Raw genomic sequence first — 21436 nt, 5'->3', positions numbered from 1 at the left:
AGTTTTAATGATGAACAATGGGAAAGTGAAGCTAAAATGCTGTTCGAAGTCTGGCAGGGGTGGTCAGTTTGATCAGCTTCTTCCGTACGTAAAGCATCATCATCACCGTCACCTTCTCGGGGAGGATAACTAAGCAAACACTAGTAGGGAGGTTAAGCCCAAGAAATAGGCCTTTGACTTCAAGCCATGATGCAAAGATCCCCTTTGGTATGGAAGTAACTTAGGGTCATGCAAATAAATTTATCCTAAGACACAAGTGAGGTCACACTTGGAAATATACTCGTTTTTTCAAAAATGTCCGCCAATGCACTAAAAATACTCTAGAGCCCATATCTTTGGTTCTGTTATAGGTATAATGACAAATATGATGTCAAAGCGTGCATTTTTGGGGTCAAGGAATCCAATAAAGTAGGTTTCAAGTTTAAAAAAACAACAGTTTTCCCCTTACCATGACATGTGTGGGTGAATATGCACATTTCACATAAAAAACAGTCATCAGAGTGACTTTACTTATCTTTTCCTTCAAAAAACTTTTGTATTTAAGTAGTGTGGCTACTTCTGTACATTATATTTGACATCACATTGACCAAAAGCTGTCTTTCTAAACCACAGTACCTACTCACCACTAGTAGACACTGTAGTGCCTGGACAGATCAGGCATCCACAAAGACCAAACTGTTTTGCTTACATTTAGAATCAAGCATTTCCAGCCAAACTTTCCAAAATTTCACAGACAAACCACCAGCTAGTATGTTAGTCTTACATTTCCCTTTCACAAACTCTGCATGCATTTCTGGCATTGTACATCATTTTACACTTTAAAGCACTATACTTGTACCAAGGTCACAACCAGTTCAGCAGGGTTAAGCAAAGAAAAGTAATTACTCATGACCTGTTGTTATCAGCCTTTTAAATCCCCATCTGTGTGTCTGTCAGTGTGGGATTTTTTTGGACCATTTGGATTCAAGGGAGACCAAGGAGAGAAGGGTCCACAAGGGGAGCCAGGATACCCTGCTGTCACTGTAGGACCCGCAGGAATGGATGGACGCCCAGGAGAAAGAGGCCGTCCTGGACCCAAAGGAACATGTGAGTGAATGAAGGAGTGATAGTTTCAATGTCACTTCCGGTTGTTTCCAAAATGTCTGTTTAATGTGCTCCTATTTGTCTCTAGGGGAAGAGTACTTCAAAGGGGCTCCGGGAGGGAGAGGAAGGCCCGGGAACGCAGGATTCAAAGGAATGAAAGGTGCTGTAGGCCTGCTGTTCATGCTACAGACAGTTATTGATATCATATGGATCAGTGGTTCTTGTCACAGAAACCTTTAACCACCTTTGAATATTTTCTGCTGCTCATTTACCAGTGTTCATGTTGCTGACCTGATGTTTTGTATGTTTAGGCGATCACGGAGAATGTGAATGCACCACTGTGAACTCCCCTCGTGGTTTACCCGGCCCTGCTGGTGATCCCGGTGATGCTGGGATGACCGGAGAGTTTGGTCAGGAGGGTGATTCAGGAGACCCGGGTCGCCCAGGAGAAGACGGGCTCCCTGTAAGAGAGTCACAATACCATGAAGTCATGAAATCATATGACCTTCATTAAAGCTGTCTCACATTCCTCTGTGTTGTGTTTTAGGGACCTGCTGGGATCATTGGTGTTCCAGGACCAAGAGGCCGAAAAGGGGACAGAAGTGTTGCCACGCAGAAAGGTGCAGTGTTCTAATATTTCATCTTAAGTGGAAAAAGCAACCTCTGCCATCTGTGTGCATGATATGTGTGTGGTTACGTTTGCAGATGCATCATTGTGTGCATGTCTGTGATCCCCACAGGATCACCCGGTGACCCAGGGGATTCCGGATTAGATGGTGTTGGAGGAGCACCTGGTGCTCCGGGCCAAAGTGGTCTACCTGGTCGCCTTGGCAACCGGGGTCCTTCAGTGAGTCCATCAGCTCTCTCTATTAACCCTGTAAAACCCACTGTTGCAAAAATGCAACATCAGTTTTATTTTTTTATTATTATTTTTTATTATTTATTTACACACACACACACACACACACACATGTACATTTTTATTATTTTCCATTATATATATATATATATATATATATATATATATATATATATATATATATATATATATATATATATATATATATATATATAGTTTAGTTTTATTTTATTTTAGTAATTTATCTTATGTTTTTTCCTCATTTTTTCTATATTTGAATTTTTGTATATATATATATACACACACACACACACACACACACACACACACACATAAATATTCTTTTTTTATTTTATTTATTTATTTTTTGGGTCTTACAGGGTTAAAAGAGTTTCATGCTCTATTGTCACTTACTTTTTCTAAATTTCATCTACTGTCATTGCATCCTCTTCTCTCATGAAGCGTAAGCAGTGAGTGCTGTATTATAATCATTGTGCTGGTTCATATAAACAGGGTGAAGGGCCCTTTGGAGAACGTGGAGACAAAGGTTTCCCAGGCTTTCCAGGTCGACCCGGTGCAGCTGGGCTGAGGGGAGAACCAGGTACAGATCTTGGTGGCTTTAAAGGTCAGCAGGGTTTACCCGGTGATGACGGCACCCCCGGCTTTCACGGCCTTCCAGGGACACCCGGCACTCCAGGTGAGAGGCAGCTGACTGCCTCCTTTCCTGCTTTTATCCATTCTTATTTTTAGTACTTCTTCAAAGCTTTATCTTCTTACAGGGATTTAATCTGTTTTCACTTTTCTAAGTATTTCTTTTTACCTCACCTTTCTAAAAATGCTCTCTTTTGTGATTTAATGCAAAGCAGCGGGAACGGGAATGAAGATTAATGGCTTGTGATTAAAAAAGGAGGAAGCATGATGAAAAGAATTTGCGGTTTTATTTACTTTTCTTTCTTCGCCTCCTGCCGTCTCCTCGATGCAGGGGCTGCATCCCTCAAACCAGCTGCAGCTGAGCTTGTTTGAGATCATGCTTGTGCTTTTGAGTAACTCTTGTTCCGAATGCCTCTCTCTTTCATTCTCTCTCATTCGCAACTGAAAGGCGGCTGTAGTCCGAGAGGAGATGGAGGACAGGTGGATACAACAGGTAGCTGGTATAATGCCGTTTCACCTTATTTCTCCTTTTGTAACACCTCTGTTTTGCTTTGCTTCTGCATTATTCGACTGAAGTGCATGACAATTTTTGAATTGTTTACAATTTTGGATTTAGTGTATCATGACGCTAGCTAATGTAATGATAAAACCGTGTTCTGACAACCCTGTTCACGCTGGGCAGCAGTTAAAAATCACTTACACCAAAATAGTTTAGAAATAGTCCCTTCAACATGTAAATATGATGTTTCCCTGAAGATTGTGTTTCAATTCTTTATTTCTCAGGACTTTGTGAGGGTATTCCAGGACCTCCTGGGCTGCCTGGACTTAAAGGTCCCGATGGATTCCCAGGTTTCCCAGGTAACAAAACAAGAATATGGTGATAAAAGTCAGCTACAGGGTTAATGTTGTCAGGTGTTTTGATACTCTGTTATATTTTTGCTTCCAACAGGTCTTTCTGGTGAAAAAGGAGCACCTGGTTTAGTCGGAATAAAGGGAGAGAAAGGAGAACAAGGAGATCGAGGAACAGGTGGCCCTCCTGGACCACCAGGTGAGGAGTGACTACACAATACTAACGATGTGCCATAGTCAGATAGATAAAAGTCATCACATCTAATTTCAGATTTGAATATTGTCTTTAGCCTAGCTTCTCTTTTATTTGTTGTTCCTTACAGGTTTTATAGGGCCCCGTGGAGACTTGGGGGTTCCTGGTAGCAAAGGTTCAGTGGGAGTCCCTGGTTTGCCCGGTATGCCTGGTCGCTATGGAGCACAGGGTGAGCTGGGTGCTCCAGGTGAAGTCTTGGGAGCATCATCCGGACCGCCCGGTGATCCAGGGCTGCCTGGGCGTCAAGGAGATAAAGGCTATACTGGGGATCAGGGCAATCCAGGCTATCCAGGTTAGATAGGTCATCACCTTGTCAGTTAATTAGACAACACATCTGAGAAATATGATCCATTGTTAATATTCATCTTCTTGTCCAGGAATGGTCGGCATGCCTGGTATGATCGGCTTCAAGGGTGAGAGTGGCCCTATAGGCCTGCAGGGGGAGGAAGGAAGACCTGGGCCAGCGGGCAAATATGGCTTCCCTGGAGATCCTGGGAGAGCAGGTCCACCAGGGCTGCATGGTGCAACAGGACAGCCAGGTTAGAAAAACATAAACACAGACACATTTTCCGAAATGTTCCCATTAATTTCTAACATTGAGGTTCATCATTTTGCTCACCAGGTCTCACTGGAGAGAGGGGAACTGAAGGAGACCTGGGTCCTCCAGGTCCAATAGGATTAAAAGGTATCCCAGGTTCATTCGGTGATGATGGTGCCGTTGGAGAGTACGGCCCACCTGGGGACCCAGGACGGACAGGTGCAGGCGGACGCCCAGGAGTTCCGGGAATGAAAGGTTTGTTCCTTTGATAATTTACTGCTAATATGAATCAGACTATAATGAAACAGCAAATAATGTATGTCACGGGACTTCTTCCTTTTCAGGATACAAAGGGTCCAGTGGCATGGCAGGTTTTAAGGGAGTCAGAGGTAATCTTGGAGTTCAGGGCTTCAGCGGTGTGAAAGGAGAAACTGGAGTGCCAGGACAAGTTGGACCAAAAGGAGTGACCGGCCAGAGTGGAGAAAAAGGTAAGACTAACCCTAGTAGTGCATTCGTGGCACTGCCAGGATGAGGCATGCTTTCTGCATTCATGTGTGATATAGTAGCTGCTTACAGGTTGAGCTATACCACTTTGTATGTGAATATTACTGAAGTGTGTCGAGCATACTGGACCAACATAGCACGGGATATCAGGAGAATTTAGAACTTTCCACTGTGTCTGGGTTCGTCAGTAGAAAGCATGCACACATCAAACTACCTCTAAATCTCATACATATCCTCCTTATGCTACATACTTTTTTAAAGCACCACTTGTTTGAAGTTGGCATGCATGTTGTGAAGACCCGCACAGATTTGGGTGGAGGATGTAATTTGCGTCACGTACTCCGTTGTGAATCGGGAAAACATGAAATGACCTTAGCCCTCGTGTTGTCCTGCGGGTCAAAATCGACCCGTTTTAAAGTTTGAAAATGTGGGGAAAAAAAATGTATTTTCAAAGTGAAACTTCTTTTTTTCTTTTTTTGTCTGCATTTATTCTCATTGTTTAACTCCACAAAAGAGGTGTCAACATTATATGAGACTGATGCATATTTTAGTCTTGCAGCCAAATTTTTTTTTTTCAAAGTGAAACTTCTGGTGTCCACATTTTCATCATTTTTGGGAAATCTTTGAACATTTTTTGGTGGAAAAAAAGCGAAATTCACTGGATTTTGGCAGATTTTTTTGTGAATGTTCTTAAAGAAAAGTTTTATTGATATATATGTAATCACTTTAGATATTTTTAGGATTTTTTTATAAGATTTTTACTCATTTTTTGAAAATATTTACAAGAATTTTCTTGCCAAATTTGGGGGATTTAAAAAAAAAATTACTCTTTTAAGGGAAACTTTTAAGATATTATTGGAATTGTCATCCTGAAGGTTTTGCGAATTTTCAGAAATTTGGGGAATTTTTTTGCTGAATTTTTGGATTTTTTTCAGACAAGGAAACAATATTTTCTGGTGTCCGTAAATGAGGACAACAGGAGGGTCAACTAACTTGCTCCCTACAACTGTCTGCTAGGTGATCGCGGTCTGAGGGGGAAACCTGGGAAGAAACCTGACATTCCTGCTCAGATGATTGTTGACATGAAGGGAACCAAGGGAGACCAGGGCCATGAAGGAAGTCAAGGTTTTACTGGGCCAAGAGGTGAGCAGCTCCAATCTAATATTACTCACACTTTTCCTTCCCGCCTCCTTTATCCTCTCCCCGCCTCACTTTCTCATGTCTTACTGTTTTCCACAGGTACTAAGGGTTTCCCTGGTGTGCCAGGCCTTGAGGGAAGTCACGGTCTTCCTGGAGGCCCCAGTCATATCAAAGGTTACCATGGAGACCCAGGAGCACAGGGGCTACCGGGAATCAAAGGAATGCCAGGAATAACTGGAAATCGAGGAATTACTGGTTTTGAGGGAATGCATGGCACCAAGGTGAGCAGAATTAGGAAAACTCATGTGACTCAGTTGACACCTCTGCTAATTGTTAGACATTAAAGAGACACTCCACCTATTCACTAAGCTTTTGAACATGTTTATGATGCCCTTTGTAGCTCTGGAGGGAGCTGTCCAAAGTAAATAACGCTGAAGATGTCATGAGTGTGTCCTCTACTTGCTTTTGACATTTAAAGCGAGACTCATAATCAATCCAGCAACACAACTGATCACATGGGTTCAAGCTGTAACATTTTTAGATGCATTGTTTTGTTTTTTCCACCCACAATATTTGTGTTTTGATCCACCATTACGGCTCTTATCTGTGTTGTTTCCTGTCACAGCAAGAAGCAGTTTTTAGCTTTAAATAGCTGTTGGTCACTTCCTGCTCGGCTCCAAACAGCAGCCAGACACATTCAGAGGTCGAACATAATGAGCATAACAGAGCATTTAGCAGGTTAAAAGCTACATAGTTCCATCAGGAGATCAAAATGGAGCTGAAAAGAGAGTGAAAGTTCACTATGTAACCATAAAAGTTCATAATATGTCATGCTTTTAACTAACTACTGCACATCAGGTATTGTGATATTTACTTTTTTTAAAAGAAAGCCAACAATACAAATTTGTTTTTAAAAAAGTGTGTGCTTAAACCTCTGAACCACTAAAACCACTGGTGGGTTTGAAAAGCTTTAAAAAAATGTGAAAATCAGCAACATGATTTGTTAGAGCAAGAAATTGCAGAAATGGAAACAATAGTTAGATTTTTGACTTCCGATGATCCTTGAACTACTCATCAGTAACACATTATTCTATTGGGAAGCTAAATCCAAGCCTAATATAATGATGTTTTTTTTCTAAATCACTTTATTCTACGTGCTACTTTTATTTTAATTTAGAATTTGCCAAAAATAAGCCATTTGATCCAATCAAATTCAGCACTCCTTGGTCTTACCAAGAAGTCGTTAGTGACGCCACTGTGACACATGACAAAAATTCAGGGGCTTTACAGTCACATTCAACTGTGATTTTTCTTTTCTTGCAATGATTTAAGACATTTTTAAGTTCTCTTTAGCCATTAAAAGCCATGCATGTTCTGTTTCATAGAGATGCAGGACTTTATATTGCAGTTAAAAAGGGGAGCCCACAGTGAATAAACATATGACTGGAGCAAAAACTGCCCAGAACCTGCTTGAGGTTCAGAGGATTATGAAGCAGTGACAGTCTAATCAAGATACCATTTGTTTGCAGTATTTAAAATAGGTATAGAGTGATCCAGGTTGAAGTCCGGGCATCTCAACCTGCTCAGTTTCACTTTATCTCTTACGCTGGGGTCCCCCTAATGTGCTTATTTGTTGGAGTTCTGATTTAATTCTGCTAATTTAGATTACATGACATTCATCACAAGATATCCTACTTAAGTGACATATTCTAAAATTCATCGTGTTACATTTCAGGGAACCAAAGGAAGTCCTGGTGCTTATGGCGCATCAGGGGAAAAAGGAAGGAAGGGAATCAAAGGTACAATCTCAAATTTAAACTTCAGACAGAACAGGATCTGGGTACTAATTGTAAAGTGATGGTGAGTGCAATATTTTATCAATAGTAAATAAAGCAAAATATTACAGGTGACAGGGGCCTTCAAATAGACCTTCCAGGATCTCCTGGATCGAGAGGAGAACATGGATTACCAGGAGAACCAGGTACAAAGTGGAGCTCATATGGTTTATTTCTTCTCCTCTGGTTCTGTTCGGCCCCAGCCAACAGGAATTCTCTGATATGAAAGCTTTGATATCCATCTTACAGGCCAGAAAGGATTATTTGGATCCACTGGTGACAGGGGTATACCTGGTTTTGATGGTATCGAAGGCAAAAGGGGAGAATCCGGTGATCCGGGAATAGTGGGATTCCCAGGTAAAAGACTCATATTCACTTCTTAATTACACACTGTCCAGTTAAACTATGTTATTTTAAATGTCATATATTTTAGCAAAGTTTCATTGCATTACATGTAATATATATGTAATATATAAGTGACACTGTATTTTATCTGGAACTTGATTTACTGTTTATTGATTTTAAATTAACTATTTTGTTTTATTTTATTGTATTTTATGTACAGCGTCTTTGAGTTACTTGTAAAGCGCTTTATAAATAAAATTTATTATTATTATATGTCATAGGCTTAGATGGGCAGAACGGACTTCCTGGAAACCAAGGTCAAAAAGGCTTTCCTGGGGCTCCTGGAAGAGAAGGACATCCTGGCTTCCCTGGTTTCTCTGGAACCAAAGGTAACAAGATCTGACCTATTGTTCTTTCTCTTCAACCTACATTTTTTTTAATTTATTTATTTTTTTAACCATGTTTCTACATCTGAGCCATGTAATTTTGTGCAGGTTACCCTGGTCTGAAGGGCCTCTATGGACTAGATGGACTCAAAGGACAGAAAGGTGTCCCTGGAACACCAGGTATCCAACCAGATTTCAAGAGCTCAGAAATCATCTCTGTGTGCAACATTAGAATATACCATGCTACATCATATCTGTAGGAATATCTCAATAGCATTTCAAGTTAAGAATTGGTCAGGCACCACTTTTATAGAATTTGCTGCTTACAAGTCCTAAAAAATTATTTTGCTGTTCTCATACAAGTTTTCCAATGTTTTCCAAGACCTTACAAAAGTAAACTCAGACATAATGGAGTGGAAAGCATGTTGTGTTTTTTCTGTAAAGACCTCAGTAAGACATACATTTCTTTGTCATGTTTGCATCAGGTCTGGACAACTTTGGACCAGATGGAGAGCCGGGAGTTAAAGGACAGAAGGGAGACACTGGTGATCCCAACAACCAGCCTGGTGTTCCAGGCACAGCGGGTTTGAAAGGCTTCCAGGGACCTTTAGGTTAGCAGCTACTCTTATGCATTAATAATTAGACCAGAGAGCAGCTCCCTGGTGAACTCTCAATAAAAGAACAAATACAGCGCAGCAACACATAATGAAGTTAAAGCTTGAAACAATCCCATTTTTGATGCGTTCAGGAGATCACGGTCACCCTGGACCACCAGGATTCCGTGGCCCCAGAGGACCAGATGGGACCCCAGACAAACCAGGATCCAGTGGAGACATCGGCTTTCCTGGGCCTACAGGATACCAAGGTGAAACAATTCAGTTTAGCAAAAAGAAGAAAATGTTGTAGGAAGTGGTGAAGCTGCAATATACACTATATGTATATGTTGGTGCTTTTAGAGACCTTCTTGTCCAGTATAAATATATTAATTAACTCTAAGTGATTTGTTTCTCAGGTTTCCCTGGAGCCAGAGGATATCCTGGTGTGGATGCTCTCCCAGGAGAAAAAGGTGTAGCAGGAATAACTGGGTTTCCTGGATTCCCTGGTACGAAAGGATTCAAAGGAGATCAAGGTTCATTTGGATACAAGGGGCCAGACGGTGTTTCTGGGAAGAAAGGTATGGAATAAATATTCGATATTTTCAAGGAAACACCTTAAACAGCAGCTTGTGTTTACTATTATAACAGAGTGAAACGTTTGTAATTCCAAGTCTAAGGATGAGACCAAGTGTGTTAGGTGATGGATGTCCACAGTCTACATAGTCAACTGCACAATAATACATTTATTTAGTAAGAAATAATCCATACTAATATGTCTTAATGTAGTTTGTTAATTATTGCTGCATATATTTTAACACTGGACCTTTACTACTCAAAAGTCCCTGCAAAGAAAAACATAAGTTAGAGTAAGTAAGTGCCAAAGATGATGCATTTACTATACTGTATGTTGCTGTTACTCTGTTAAAAGGTCAGGAAAGATATGATAATTGTATGATATTTGAATTTCCCTCGGGATTAATAAAGTATCTATTTATCTATCTATCTATCTATGAACTATTGTCTTGATTTTCATTCTACAGATTTCTGCAAATTATGTTCTGTCAACTAATAATTGTGTCTTGGTTCATAAAATCTCATTAATAGATAATATGCTCACCTGCTGCCATATGGTCACATTCTCGATGTGGTTTTTCTTACAGGAATAAAAGGAGAGCAAGGACTAATGGGAGTTCCTGGCGTTATTGGCATAAAGGGAGAAAGAGGACCAGCTGGCCTGAAAGGAACCACAGGACTCCCAGGTTAAAAATACCCTCATAACAAATCAACTGACCACCAGTTATCCCATGTGTGTGTTTTTGTTTGTCTTCGCTGTTAAACACTCCGTCCGTGCTGCAGGTGTTCGTGGGTTTCCGGGCAGGCAGGGTCCTCCTCCAACCCCCGAAAAAATTCCAGGAGAGAGGGGTCCTTCTGGGCCGCAGGGCATCCAAGGACCAAAGGGTGTTAGAGGGGAAACAGGACCACAAGGCCCCCCTGGAGATGCAGGTCAGTTATTCTAGTAAATCAGTTTGCTGTTGAAAACACCCACACAAAATGTACAGCTTAGTGACATATATCCTGCTACTGCACAGGCTTCATGGGACCTATTGGGCAGAAAGGCATGCCTGGGATTAGCGGTACACCAGGAACGCCTGGATTCCGTGGAGAGTTTGGACAAATGGGCCACCCTGGTCTGCAAGGCATGGACGGTGCGTCTGACACCGTGGAGCAGTATGGGATTAGCTTAATAAGCCTGGATTAAAAGATTTAGACTAGGTGGAGATTTAAGAGGGAACCAGTTACAAAGACGTTTTTGATTGTTATTTTTTGTGAAAGCTGATGTAGTGAATGAATTGGTGGGCTCTGAACCGGAGATTATTAGCCGAGACAGATTAGAGAGATGAATTTGCATTATGTAATGATCCTAGCGGGGTGGGGGGGTGGGGTGGGGGGGGGGGGGGTAGCAGGGTTTGAGGGCAGTTTTGCATCAATACTCAATGTATAAATTATGTACAGTATGTGATTGTATTGTATAACCGGTAATTGGTTCACTAGACAGTTGAATGAACTCCTCGTTCCTCAATAGGTCGCCGTGGCAACCCTGGTATCCCTGGGTTACCTGGTATGCCTGGCCGCAGCGTCAGCGTGGGATACTTGCTGGTGAAACACAGTCAGTCAGACCATACGCCCATGTGTCCAGTGGGTATGTCCAAACTGTGGGACGGCTACAGTCTGCTGTACCTGGAGGGTCAAGAAAAGGCCCACAACCAGGATCTTGGTAAGTCAGGGGTGAACAGTAAAAATGTACTACAGTATGTTCCATAACTACTACTACTACTATTTCAAAACAGTGCGAGGTGCAAGTAGGATTTTATTACAGGGTTTTGCCGATACATCACACTGGAAGAATAATGTTCTTCAAGGTGCTGAGAAGGTCGGTTGTTCCAGCATCGAGGAAAACTCACAGCTGTGTGGATTTAAGCTGCCTCAGTGTCTTCTGTCGCTCTGTATGTAATCCCAATCTGACTCCATGATGTTGAGATCACAGACATACCATCTGTTGCAGGGCTCTTTGCTCATCTTCCTGCTGAAGATAGTTCTTTATTTACTTGGCTGTATGTTTGGAATCATGACCAGGCTAGAGAGGCGTCCCTGTTGGTATTGCATAATGTATTAGAATCTAAACGTCTAAAATACCTGGGACCTTTAACATAATGTATTGATTGGTGTCTAGCATTTTGATTTAAATAACCAGAATAGTTTGATCTTGAGGCAGTTAAGACCAGTCTATGACCTTCCAGAAAAAGTGAAGGAGATAGTGCCCAAATTTCATTATAGACTGGAATGACTGCATGAAACTATCCCTCAGTCATTTTTGTACAGTGAGTCAGTGCTAGCAGTGTGATGCAGTCTTTTTCCACTTCCTGTTCTACCATCCTGATGGTCTAATTCAGTTGTGCATGGCTGCTTTTAACTTTGGCTTTTCATCGGATTTCGACCCTAAATTAACCCACAATGTGCTGGAGGCAGGACTGATAATCCCCTTTAAACACTTCCCACAACTTTGATAGAAATCACACTAAATGTGAAAAATTCTCAAACCATCATCCCCAGTCATTCAAATCACATGATGTCATTTCCTCCTGAAGAAAAGACTGGCAAGACTCCAAGGCTTTCTGAGTTATTTAATATAAAGTAGTGTGTGATTTATCACATGTCAGCAGGTTTACTACAATATCTTTAAGAAATAACTTTCAACTTCAATTTTACTTAATTGTATATGTAATATTTTAGAAGAATCTTTCTGTAAAAATGCCATGTGGTGTTTGGTTATGTTGAATTTAGGCCTGAAAACAGCAAAAAATGTCAGCTATGATACCTGTAAACTATGTTACAAAAAGCCCCGCAATTATATATTGACCCGACTGATTGCTAGACAAACCACCGACCACAGACTCCTGCACTAAAATCCCCACTGTGCACCATATCAATAAAAATGCTTTCCCGTGTTTTCCAGAATATCATTTGGTTATTTCTTCTCTCCAGGTCTGGCTGGTTCCTGCCTGCCTCGGTTCAGCACCATGCCTTTCCTGTACTGCAACCCTGGAGACATCTGTTACTACGCCAGCAGAAACGATAAGTCCTACTGGCTGTCAACCACTGCTCCTCTTCCCATGATGCCCGTAGAAGAGGGAGATATCAAACCGTACATCAGCCGCTGCTCAGTGTGTGAAGCTCCATCGGTCGCCATCGCAGTCCACAGTCAGGACATCACCATCCCACAGTGTCCGGTGGGCTGGCGCAGCCTGTGGATCGGCTACTCCTTCCTCATGGTGAGTCCTAGGGTTATGTGAAAATTTTAGAAGACTTGAAGCGGCGTTATAGTTTCATTTTACCTGCAAAGGTGAGATTTATAGGAACTATCAAATACTAATTATAGTGTTGGTTATAATGTCTTTTATGTTGAATAAATAAAGGTACAAGTGAATGTCAGTTTACTGATCTTGACTACTAATGCTGAGCTTGTGAAAGGCTTTTCTAATGTATTTTGTGGCTCTAGAGGATCTTTGTTAAATTTGAACACATTTTGGATTTACAACAGAACATCTCCATTACAAACTGTGAATGTGGAGACTAAGAGATGCTGGTGTTTACTGAACAGGGATGGTTCATAAGGTCATTCAAAGTTAGTATATCTCAACCTCTGCTTCATTCATTTTGACTTTTTTTTTTCACTCTATCTTTTGCAAAGTCTCGTAACTTTATGGGCTTGATGGTTTTCCCTGCTTTCCATCTTTCTGTGGGCTATTCTTTCCTATTTTTCAATCATTTTGGCTGCAAATTCTGTCATGACAAAACTCTGAATGCTTTTTTTCATGAAGGAATTCACCGTACTTATTTTGCAAAGCAGCAGTAGCATACCCTTGCATATTGAAGCGATACATCACATTTTGTGAAAACACTTGAGAATCAGTGTAAAAGGCAATTTATCACTAATGGAGGCAAAGATCCTGCTTCATTTAATTATTAGATGACAACAAATCTGGCTATCCTTCATTGCTGTTATGCAATAAAGCTGGCAAATAATACTGAGAAAGACTAACTTCTCCAACTTCAGCCCCATTTGTACCTGCTCAAGTTAGAATTTTTAAAAATGAGGTTAATACTACTGTTAAAAACAGCTGTAGATTTTGAACAAGTGTTATTCAAACAGCTGTTTTGCATTTACCAGATTGATTTTGGCTGCTGATTTAATGGGTCACTAAGTATCTGCAGCAGTATGACAGAGTGTTTTTATGAGTTTTTGGACAACAGTGGAGGTGTATGATGGAGAAATGATCTGTATCATCGTTTGACTGCACAGATGGTGTGTTTAAGTAGGATCGGTTAATTGCCGGCGTGAGCTTCTATGAGGTTTGCTGACAAAATTAACATAATATCAACAGACATAATACTTAATTATCTATTTGACTTCCCATCTGCCTCTCTGACTCTCATCTAACCTTTGTCCTTGCAGCATACTTCGGCAGGAAACGAAGGCGGCGGTCAGTCCTTGTCGTCGCCCGGCTCCTGCTTGGAGGACTTCCGCACAACGCCATTCATCGAGTGTAACGGGGCCAAAGGCACATGCCACTACTTTGCCAACAAGTACAGCTTCTGGCTCACCTCGCTAGAGCAGTCGTACCAGCCTGACCCTTCATCAGAGACGCTCAAAGCAGGCCAGCTCCTGTCACGCATCAGCCGCTGCCAGGTGTGCATGAAGAACTTGTGAAAGACTCTACAGTAGCAGAAAGAAGCTGTTCCGCTAACAGGTGGTCTCTATAACACTCATAGTGTCAGTGGGAATCTCTCCCTGAGCCACAGAGCTCACATATGCAATGACTGTTCGGTGCCTTGAGCTTTGAGTTACACTGTAGATAAAACAGGAGGAGCCCTGTAATGAAAACAGCAGCATTATGGGAATCATTTTGTCGTAAATGTGGTTTGGTGCTTATTTTTTAACTTATTACCTCAGCTATATTGTCACATTGTTAACTATCAGAGACTGTCCACTACAGCTGAACCAAAGATGCACATATATATATACATGCACTGCTTCAGTTTAACTAGATGTTTGTATTGTTTAGGGCACACAGCCCAACAAAAAGCCACTAACATGCTTCTCAGCCACATGAAGAGGATCACTAGAGGTCCTGAGTAAGTACTGGCTGATACCATTGACAGTATTATCCTGCTTTGACTCCATTGCTCCTACAAAGCCTATTTTTTTTTATAAAACCTCTACGCATTTATTAACTACTGCAAACTCATCTATCATTATTCTCCATTTATCATACGTTCTTAAAATGCACTGATTCCGTTTTTACCTTCTGAATGAACTTGACCCCCTTACTGAGCGTTTTAAATGTAGTTTATCAAATACCAGCCACGTTGCTCTTATTTTCCCTGTACAAATCTACTAATTATTGACCTGCCCCAAGCTGCCAACAGGACAGAATGTAAACACTTTGGTTCAGAGGTCTGCCTGCAGCTAATCCTTTCTCTGATCCTGGTTTAGATTAGAGCATTTTACACAATTTATAAAGTAGGTCAAATGTTCTACTTCACCTTGACACACTTTTTTGGAAATAAACCGATTGATTAGACATAAAAATACTGAAAACAACAGTTTCAATTGTAATATAATTATGGTAATTTTCATAATATGATTATTTCATTGGATTGTAAAGATTAAATGTTGTTTGTTATATTTCTGTGTCACTTTCCTCTCAAATTAGTTTCTCCATTTCACAGAGCAGGCAAACTGCAAAATAAAAATCTTTATTATGACAACATGCTTAAAAATTCAACGAGGGCATTTTACACTCATTAAAAAGCTCCAAAAGTGCGAATAAAATACAAAGATCAGCATCAATGCTAGTAACAGAGCATTAAAGTGAAATGTGATTCATGAAAACCTTGAAATCTGACTATAATAAACACAGTGCAACGTGCAACCCAGCTAGCAGTTAGTGCTGTTGAATGTGTGAAATTGTCAAAGCAAAACAAATACAAAGAGCAGTGATTGACTTCTTGTCTGTGTCATCTGCACACAGACACATCTTTGGGATTTAAGTGCAGTTTTAGTCGTTTGAGTGGAAGGTTTCAAAGCATAGTGACAATGCCATGTGCATTCATTTCCCTTCCGTACGAAGAAATACTTAAAATTTCTCGAGGCACTATGAACTCTATTTGCTTTTCCTGACCCCCTTCACATCATCAAGAATGTACAAGTTTATGAGTGTTACCAAGTGGTCATTAATGCAGTTAGGTCCCACTCAAACCAGAAAGTAGTACCATCACAGTATATACTTGGTGCTCAGACCAGCCTGCTCATTGTCCCTGGTTAAAACCGAAGCCTCCTCACTTCTTTGGCCGCTAGCAGCAGGCAGATTTGCCCTTCTTACGGTTTACCCCCCTGTAGTCCTCCAGATCCACGGTGGGAGACTCCTGGTTCTCGTTTCTCTTCCTCAGGATGGAGGGCAGCACCAGATCAAACAGCGTCTCAAACAGAGCATCCACATTGTAGCCAGTCTTGGCACTCGTCTCGAAGCACATTTTCTCCGCTGGCAGGCTGCTCTTTTCGTCCAGGCCCTTGTAGCGCAGTATTCTCCCATAAAGAGCTATGGCGTCCTCGTGTGCTACCTGTTTGTGAAGCATCACTCCAGAGAGGGATGTGGGGGAAGCCGGGGGTGTCGGGCAAGCAGGCAACTCCTGTGGTTCAGTCCTCTCGTCCTCGCACTCAGTTTGGTCCTCGGATGGTTTATCTGAGGCCTGGGACAGCTGGGCTTTAGAGTCCGTCAGGTCGGCCTTGTTGCCCACTATGGCGAAGATGCAGTCGTGGTTAGCGGTGTCAGTCAGGGACAGGAAACGCTCCTCCAGCTCGGCAAGGCTCTGCCAGTTGGTGACGTCGTAAGTGAGGATGACGGCGGCCGCCCCTCGACAGTACATGGAGCCCAAACCGTGGAACTGTTCCCGGCCTGATAAGACAAGAGGGAGGACAACAGTGTCTGAAAACCAGCTCAACTTTAACCCCAAAAAACAACACAGAATGAAAACAGCGATTCTGTACGAGACAGCAGGCACAGCAGAGAGGTTTTTGTGCAAGACAGTCAGCAGTTTGGACACAGAAACGAGCTTTGTTGTTGAAATATGCAGGATTCTTGAAAGGGCACATTGTGTGTGAATACACTGCAGTAGGATGCACGTCCTGGTAATATACTCAGATGTCCGTTGATTAGACCCACCTAGCTAAAACAAATACATCAGTCCAGCAATAAATCAGACATTTATGAAGGTTGTATTGTTGTAAACTGTCTTAGAGAGGTGTTGGTTCAGTGTCACACAATATATTTAACCCTTTGATGCACAACATGGGTCAAGAGATACCCATTTTCCACTGAATATGGGTCAGCTTTGACCCATATTGTGCATCGAAGGGTTAAACAGAGCCACAAACTGCAGCCTAAAACATATCATGAAGCTGAATAAATACCTCTTTAAAACTTGTTTAGTGACAATAATAACCTTCACCAAAGGCTGTTGCATTAAAACGTGTTTTAACCAAGCAATACCACAAACTGGCAAGAAGGGTTTATTTTTCATTTTGCTTTATCTAACCCAGTCCAAAACCCCAAGATATTAAGTTTAGCCTCATATATGAGAAAGAAAAGCAGAAAATCACACGCATCAGCTGCTCAAACATCTCAGTTAGTTTGTGCTTCAAATGTGACTGATATGAGATTTAAATCATCAAAATTTAACTAAGTTACCCCCTTTTTTTTCTTTACATATTCTGCTGAAGTGACAGAAAGAAGAACCCCTCACTAAGCTCTCCTCGTGTTTCTGGAAAATACTGTTGTATGCAAGTTTGGAAAAGACAGGTTAACTCGTGGAGAGTCCAGCCTTCCTGTCATAACCCCATCATGTGACTCTTAAGAGGAACAGGGCAGGCAGTTTGCTCAGGGCTTTGAAAGTAAACTCTAACTGAAAAGGGTATTATCAATGGAAAATGAGCGGCAGGCAGACAGTTTTTGATGTACGGAGCCAAAACAACCTGACAGACTACAGGAGAAAACGCACAGCTGCCAGTCTTCCTCAGCTTTATGGTCTGTGCTGACAGATCTGCAACAATAAACGTTGAAATGACTAAGCGCTGATCCGGCATTTGTCCACCATAGTGACTGCTGTCACCGAGGTCGTGGGAGCACACAGGAAATGGTTTACTGGTGACATGGCCGGGCCTTTCCTTATCCTTGTGGCTCAGCAGCTCAACTTTTGTCAAGTGTGTAATTGCCTGTAACTGATGTTTACACAATGCTGGAATGTAGAGCAGCTCTGAGCTTATTCAGTAGCGGTAACTGGATGAATAATTCATCCTGTCACAGCCAGCAGAATTTGGGAAATTAAGTGAAAATGAATTAGGGCTAGTGTATTCAATATTCCAGTAAAATGACATGCAAAACAGGGATTTTGTACTGTTGAAGTTGCTGCTCAGGGCAACATGGTGTCTGAATACCTGAACTGTTTATTATAGGCATAACATTATGACCAGCTGCCTAATGTTGCATTGGTCTCCTTTATGCTGCTAAAACTCCTCTGACCCAGTGGGGGGATTTATTCGCTTCTCCTGTCACCGGTCATAATGTTGTGGCCGATTGTTGTCGATTTAAATGAACTCTGCTGCTCCTTGGGAGTGTCTATTAAATAAAAACAGCCCTTTGCACTTTGCTTACTACAACACCTACAGATCATAAACACTAATCTGCATTTAACTGGACCAATAATGGTGTCATGCGCTAAAGCAATTAGTCAACAGAACAATACAATCAGAAGCAATGAGTCAATAATCAGTTCAGTAAGTCAACAGAAACGTGCAGTCTGTTCCTCATGTGATAATAAGGGTTCCGTTTTGGGTGATTTTCTTCTCTGTCTTTGATCTTTATTTCCATGGTTTATGGTTGAATAGGTGAGCAAGTTCAAGGTAAGTTCACAGGAGGTTTTTAGGTGAAACAAGCAGGTCAATCGGAAGCATGTTTTCTGGCAGTTATATATATATATATATATATAAATATATTGTATATAAAGTGGTGGAAAAAGTTTCCACATTTGCATTTATATTGCATTAAGAATAACTCATGTCTTCAAGTGTGATTTCTTTCAGTACAATCACAGCCATAATACTAAACAAATCCTAAAAAACCCTCTAAAATTTTAAAATTGATTGGTTCCATAAAAATGAGAAACTTTGAGAATTAGCCATTTTGCTAGAATTTAGTTTTGTTACTTTTTCTTGTAAACAATAAACAAAAAAAATACCATTTGTAATTTTTGGGGTCTTTTGAAATACAAAGATTTGTCCACAAATATTTCATGATAACATTTGAGATTGTGTAAAATTCTAAAGGTGTGTGAAAACTTTTTTCCACAGCCTGACTTTTCTGGTAGAAGATTCTTACAAAACAGAAGGCCTTACAATGTAGGCAAGAGTTCAATTTAAGATTGAAATGTAGAGATTTTAAAACAGACTTTACGCAGTCTGGTTTCAAAGGTGCATTCTGGGACAGATAACATCAAACTGGAATTTTCCATCTTTTATCAGATATCCAGCAGTGTGTCTGAAGCCTCTACTTAAAAAATAAGAAAAACAGGATCAAGTACGTGTGGGTATTTCTGCTGAAGTACACACTTGACACAAGTCCCCAGTTGAGCAACACAGCACAGGACGAGGCACGTAGTGATTTTACGACATGTTGCTCAGGAAGCAGAAAACACAATAGGGAACTAATATTTGGATAACATTTTGAATAAAATCGGATTTAGGCCACTGCATAACAACAAACAGGGCTTCAAAGTGTTTGCTCAGGAGAGAATTTTCGGCATGTGGGGGTTTATTTTCTGTCAGCACACTAAGATTCATACTTTAATACTTAAATTTGTGTAACTTTTAAGGGATTTAGCAAGTAACCGAAACTGGTCCCTTCAATTATTCATACACATTACAACATTTGTGTCAAACTTTTAATGCCAACTACCAGAACCAAAAGAAAGAGTAGATGCTAGAAACCACATTTTTCAATCAAGATTACATATAAATCTAAAACTGGCATTAATTTGCTTATTGATTGATAATTATCACATCAAAAACTGGTTTATTTTTAATTACAGTTCATGAAATTGGCTGACAAATCTATATTTTAATGTCCCTTCTTACATTTCTTAAAGTTTGCTTGAAAGACATTAATTGTGCTTGACATATTGCTTCATTTACAATTTAAATAAGTGATTTTTTATGCAAGATTAAAGTTCAGCATTAGTGTAACAGCTGAATTTGATCCCAGCTAGAGCAAATAAACTGTACATGTTTCTAATCTGCTCCTATATTGACAGATTTAAATAATCAACCATCTTTAGAGTCTTTGAAAGATGAATGTGATTGATTACTGACATTTAAACGCTGTTTTTGGGCCTGTTTGTGCCTTAATATGAAGTTGTTTTGATTTTGTTTGACCTACAAGATTTCATTCTGCAAGATTTTACACGGCAGGCTACGGTTGAGCTCCGTAAATGTTTGTTTTTTGAGGTTAAAAAAAACGAGCAGCGTAAAAGTTCTCCTGAGCAGCGGACGGATCGGTCACATGCCACTGATTGCCTCAGGTGGTGGGATCACGCGTTATCAGGTAAACACGCACAGCAAACCGCACAAAGGAGGCTAAAGTAAACCAAACCAACACATGAGGGTCGTATTACCGGCCGTGTCCCATATTGAGATGTTGTAGGGTCCCCACTGTTTGAGGAAAAACGCCCCTCCGACGGTGCTGACGGTCTCCTTGAACTTCCTCTCCATGTACCGGTGGAGCAGCGACGTCTTCCCCACGTTCATGTCCCCCAGCAGCACCAGCTTCACATCGGGCTTCTTCATCTTGGACACGTCGGGCATGATGCTGGTTCTGGTTCCCGGCTTTATTATTAGTACTGGTCTTATTATTATTTCTCTATACCGCCGCCTAGCTCGTAAAAGTCATTTCAGGCTGCTGGCGAAGTCCTTCGTCAAAACGGGCATCTGTGGGCGAAAGTTCATGAGAGACAATGTGAACCTCCGACTTTGGCTCATTCTCAGCCCCGCTGGTTAAAGTCTGAACTTCAAAAAGTAAGCGAGGTGAATCAGGAAGCGCGAGAAGAGCTGAAGGCGGCGGGAAGCTTTTTGACCCTCGGTGCTGCCTGTCAGGCTCAGGATCAGCGCTGCCCCGTTAGTTCCGGCTTCATGGTTCCGTTATAGTGGCGGCATTTATCCACACATAGCTCACTGTTTTGTTAATTTTAATGCAATATTTTTCAATATTTGTCATTCAAGCAATATTAGAGAAGGCACCAAGTCATGTATAATAGACTCAGACAGACTTTATTAATTCCCAGAGGGAAAATCTGTTGTTACAGCAGCTGGGTATTCAACAAGGGGGTAAACAATAAGACAACACACAATATTAGGGTCAGGTATAAAGTGAAAGTAACATAAAATAAAGAAAAAATATAGAAAATATGATATAGAAAGAAAAAATAAACAAATATACAAGAATATAATAAGAGTGATACAGAAATGTGCAAGTGAACCGAATGTGCAATGAGAGTGTGCTTAGATGTGCGAATGACATAAGTAGGTTCAGATGAGTTTACAGATATGATGAATGGTGCTAGAATGTAAAGTGTCCACTATGTACAGTGGTTTAATCCATAATAATGCAGTAAAATGCTGACATTTCTAAGAGAAATATCAAGAAGTGGATATCTTTGATTGCTCTTAGTAGATGTTCATGGTTCTAATTTTGATAATTTTATATTTATTTTATCTTTAACTTTGATT

General features: G+C 40.9%; 2 protein-coding genes across 3 annotated transcripts in view; one reads left to right on the top strand and one right to left on the bottom strand.

Annotated features, from left to right (window-relative positions):
* The window catches only part of col4a2 (collagen, type IV, alpha 2), a 77127-nt gene extending 61841 nt beyond the window's left edge, over positions 1-15286 (top strand). Inside the window, exons 21-49 of one of the 2 annotated variants that reach the window (XM_023267277.3) lie at positions 937-1086; positions 1172-1243; positions 1395-1546; positions 1631-1703; positions 1824-1930; positions 2456-2639; positions 3042-3086; positions 3377-3451; positions 3543-3641; positions 3766-3987; positions 4073-4234; positions 4318-4488; positions 4578-4721; positions 5755-5880; positions 5977-6158; positions 7613-7676; positions 7784-7858; positions 7962-8069; positions 8339-8446; positions 8552-8623; positions 8929-9054; positions 9192-9308; positions 9456-9617; positions 10200-10298; positions 10396-10542; positions 10629-10745; positions 11123-11314; positions 12583-12869; positions 14054-15286. In XM_023267277.3, the coding sequence (XP_023123045.2) occupies positions 937-1086; positions 1172-1243; positions 1395-1546; positions 1631-1703; positions 1824-1930; positions 2456-2639; positions 3042-3086; positions 3377-3451; positions 3543-3641; positions 3766-3987; positions 4073-4234; positions 4318-4488; positions 4578-4721; positions 5755-5880; positions 5977-6158; positions 7613-7676; positions 7784-7858; positions 7962-8069; positions 8339-8446; positions 8552-8623; positions 8929-9054; positions 9192-9308; positions 9456-9617; positions 10200-10298; positions 10396-10542; positions 10629-10745; positions 11123-11314; positions 12583-12869; positions 14054-14308 (3893 nt within the window). In that variant the 3' untranslated portion in view covers positions 14309-15286. The remainder of the gene's footprint in view (positions 1-936; positions 1087-1171; positions 1244-1394; positions 1547-1630; positions 1704-1823; positions 1931-2455; positions 2640-3041; positions 3087-3376; positions 3452-3542; positions 3642-3765; positions 3988-4072; positions 4235-4317; positions 4489-4577; positions 4722-5754; positions 5881-5976; positions 6159-7612; positions 7677-7783; positions 7859-7961; positions 8070-8338; positions 8447-8551; positions 8624-8928; positions 9055-9191; positions 9309-9455; positions 9618-10199; positions 10299-10395; positions 10543-10628; positions 10746-11122; positions 11315-12582; positions 12870-14053) is intronic. The other variant, XM_023267279.3, reaches the window with a different exon arrangement.
* Positions 15287-15341: 55 nt separating this feature from the next.
* rab20 (RAB20, member RAS oncogene family) lies at positions 15342-20765 on the bottom strand. The gene is made up of 2 exons (XM_023267287.3): positions 20326-20765; positions 15342-16556 (listed from the first exon to the last, which is right to left on the bottom strand). Exons 1-2 carry the CDS (start codon positions 20513-20515, stop codon positions 15955-15957), a joined length of 792 nt encoding a protein of 263 aa, XP_023123055.1. The 5' UTR covers positions 20516-20765; the 3' UTR covers positions 15342-15954.
* Positions 20766-21436: the final 671 nt, after the last annotated feature.

The sequence above is a fragment of the Amphiprion ocellaris genome, chromosome 11 (assembly GCF_022539595.1).
Source record: "Amphiprion ocellaris isolate individual 3 ecotype Okinawa chromosome 11, ASM2253959v1, whole genome shotgun sequence".
Lineage (NCBI taxonomy): Eukaryota > Metazoa > Chordata > Actinopteri > Pomacentridae > Amphiprion > Amphiprion ocellaris.
Note: the sequence above shows the minus strand (reverse complement) of the source record. Positions and strands in the feature narration are given on the sequence as shown.

Bases quoted from the DNA above. Each gene is read 5' to 3' on its own strand.
- rab20 (XM_023267287.3), bottom strand. From the start codon at position 20,515: ATGCCCGACGTGTCCAAGATGAAGAAGCCCGATGTGAAGCTGGTGCTG. The intron at 16,557-20,325 runs GTAATACGACCC...TTGTCTTATCAG, and splicing joins CTCAATATGGGACACGGCCG to GCCGGGAACAGTTCCACGGT.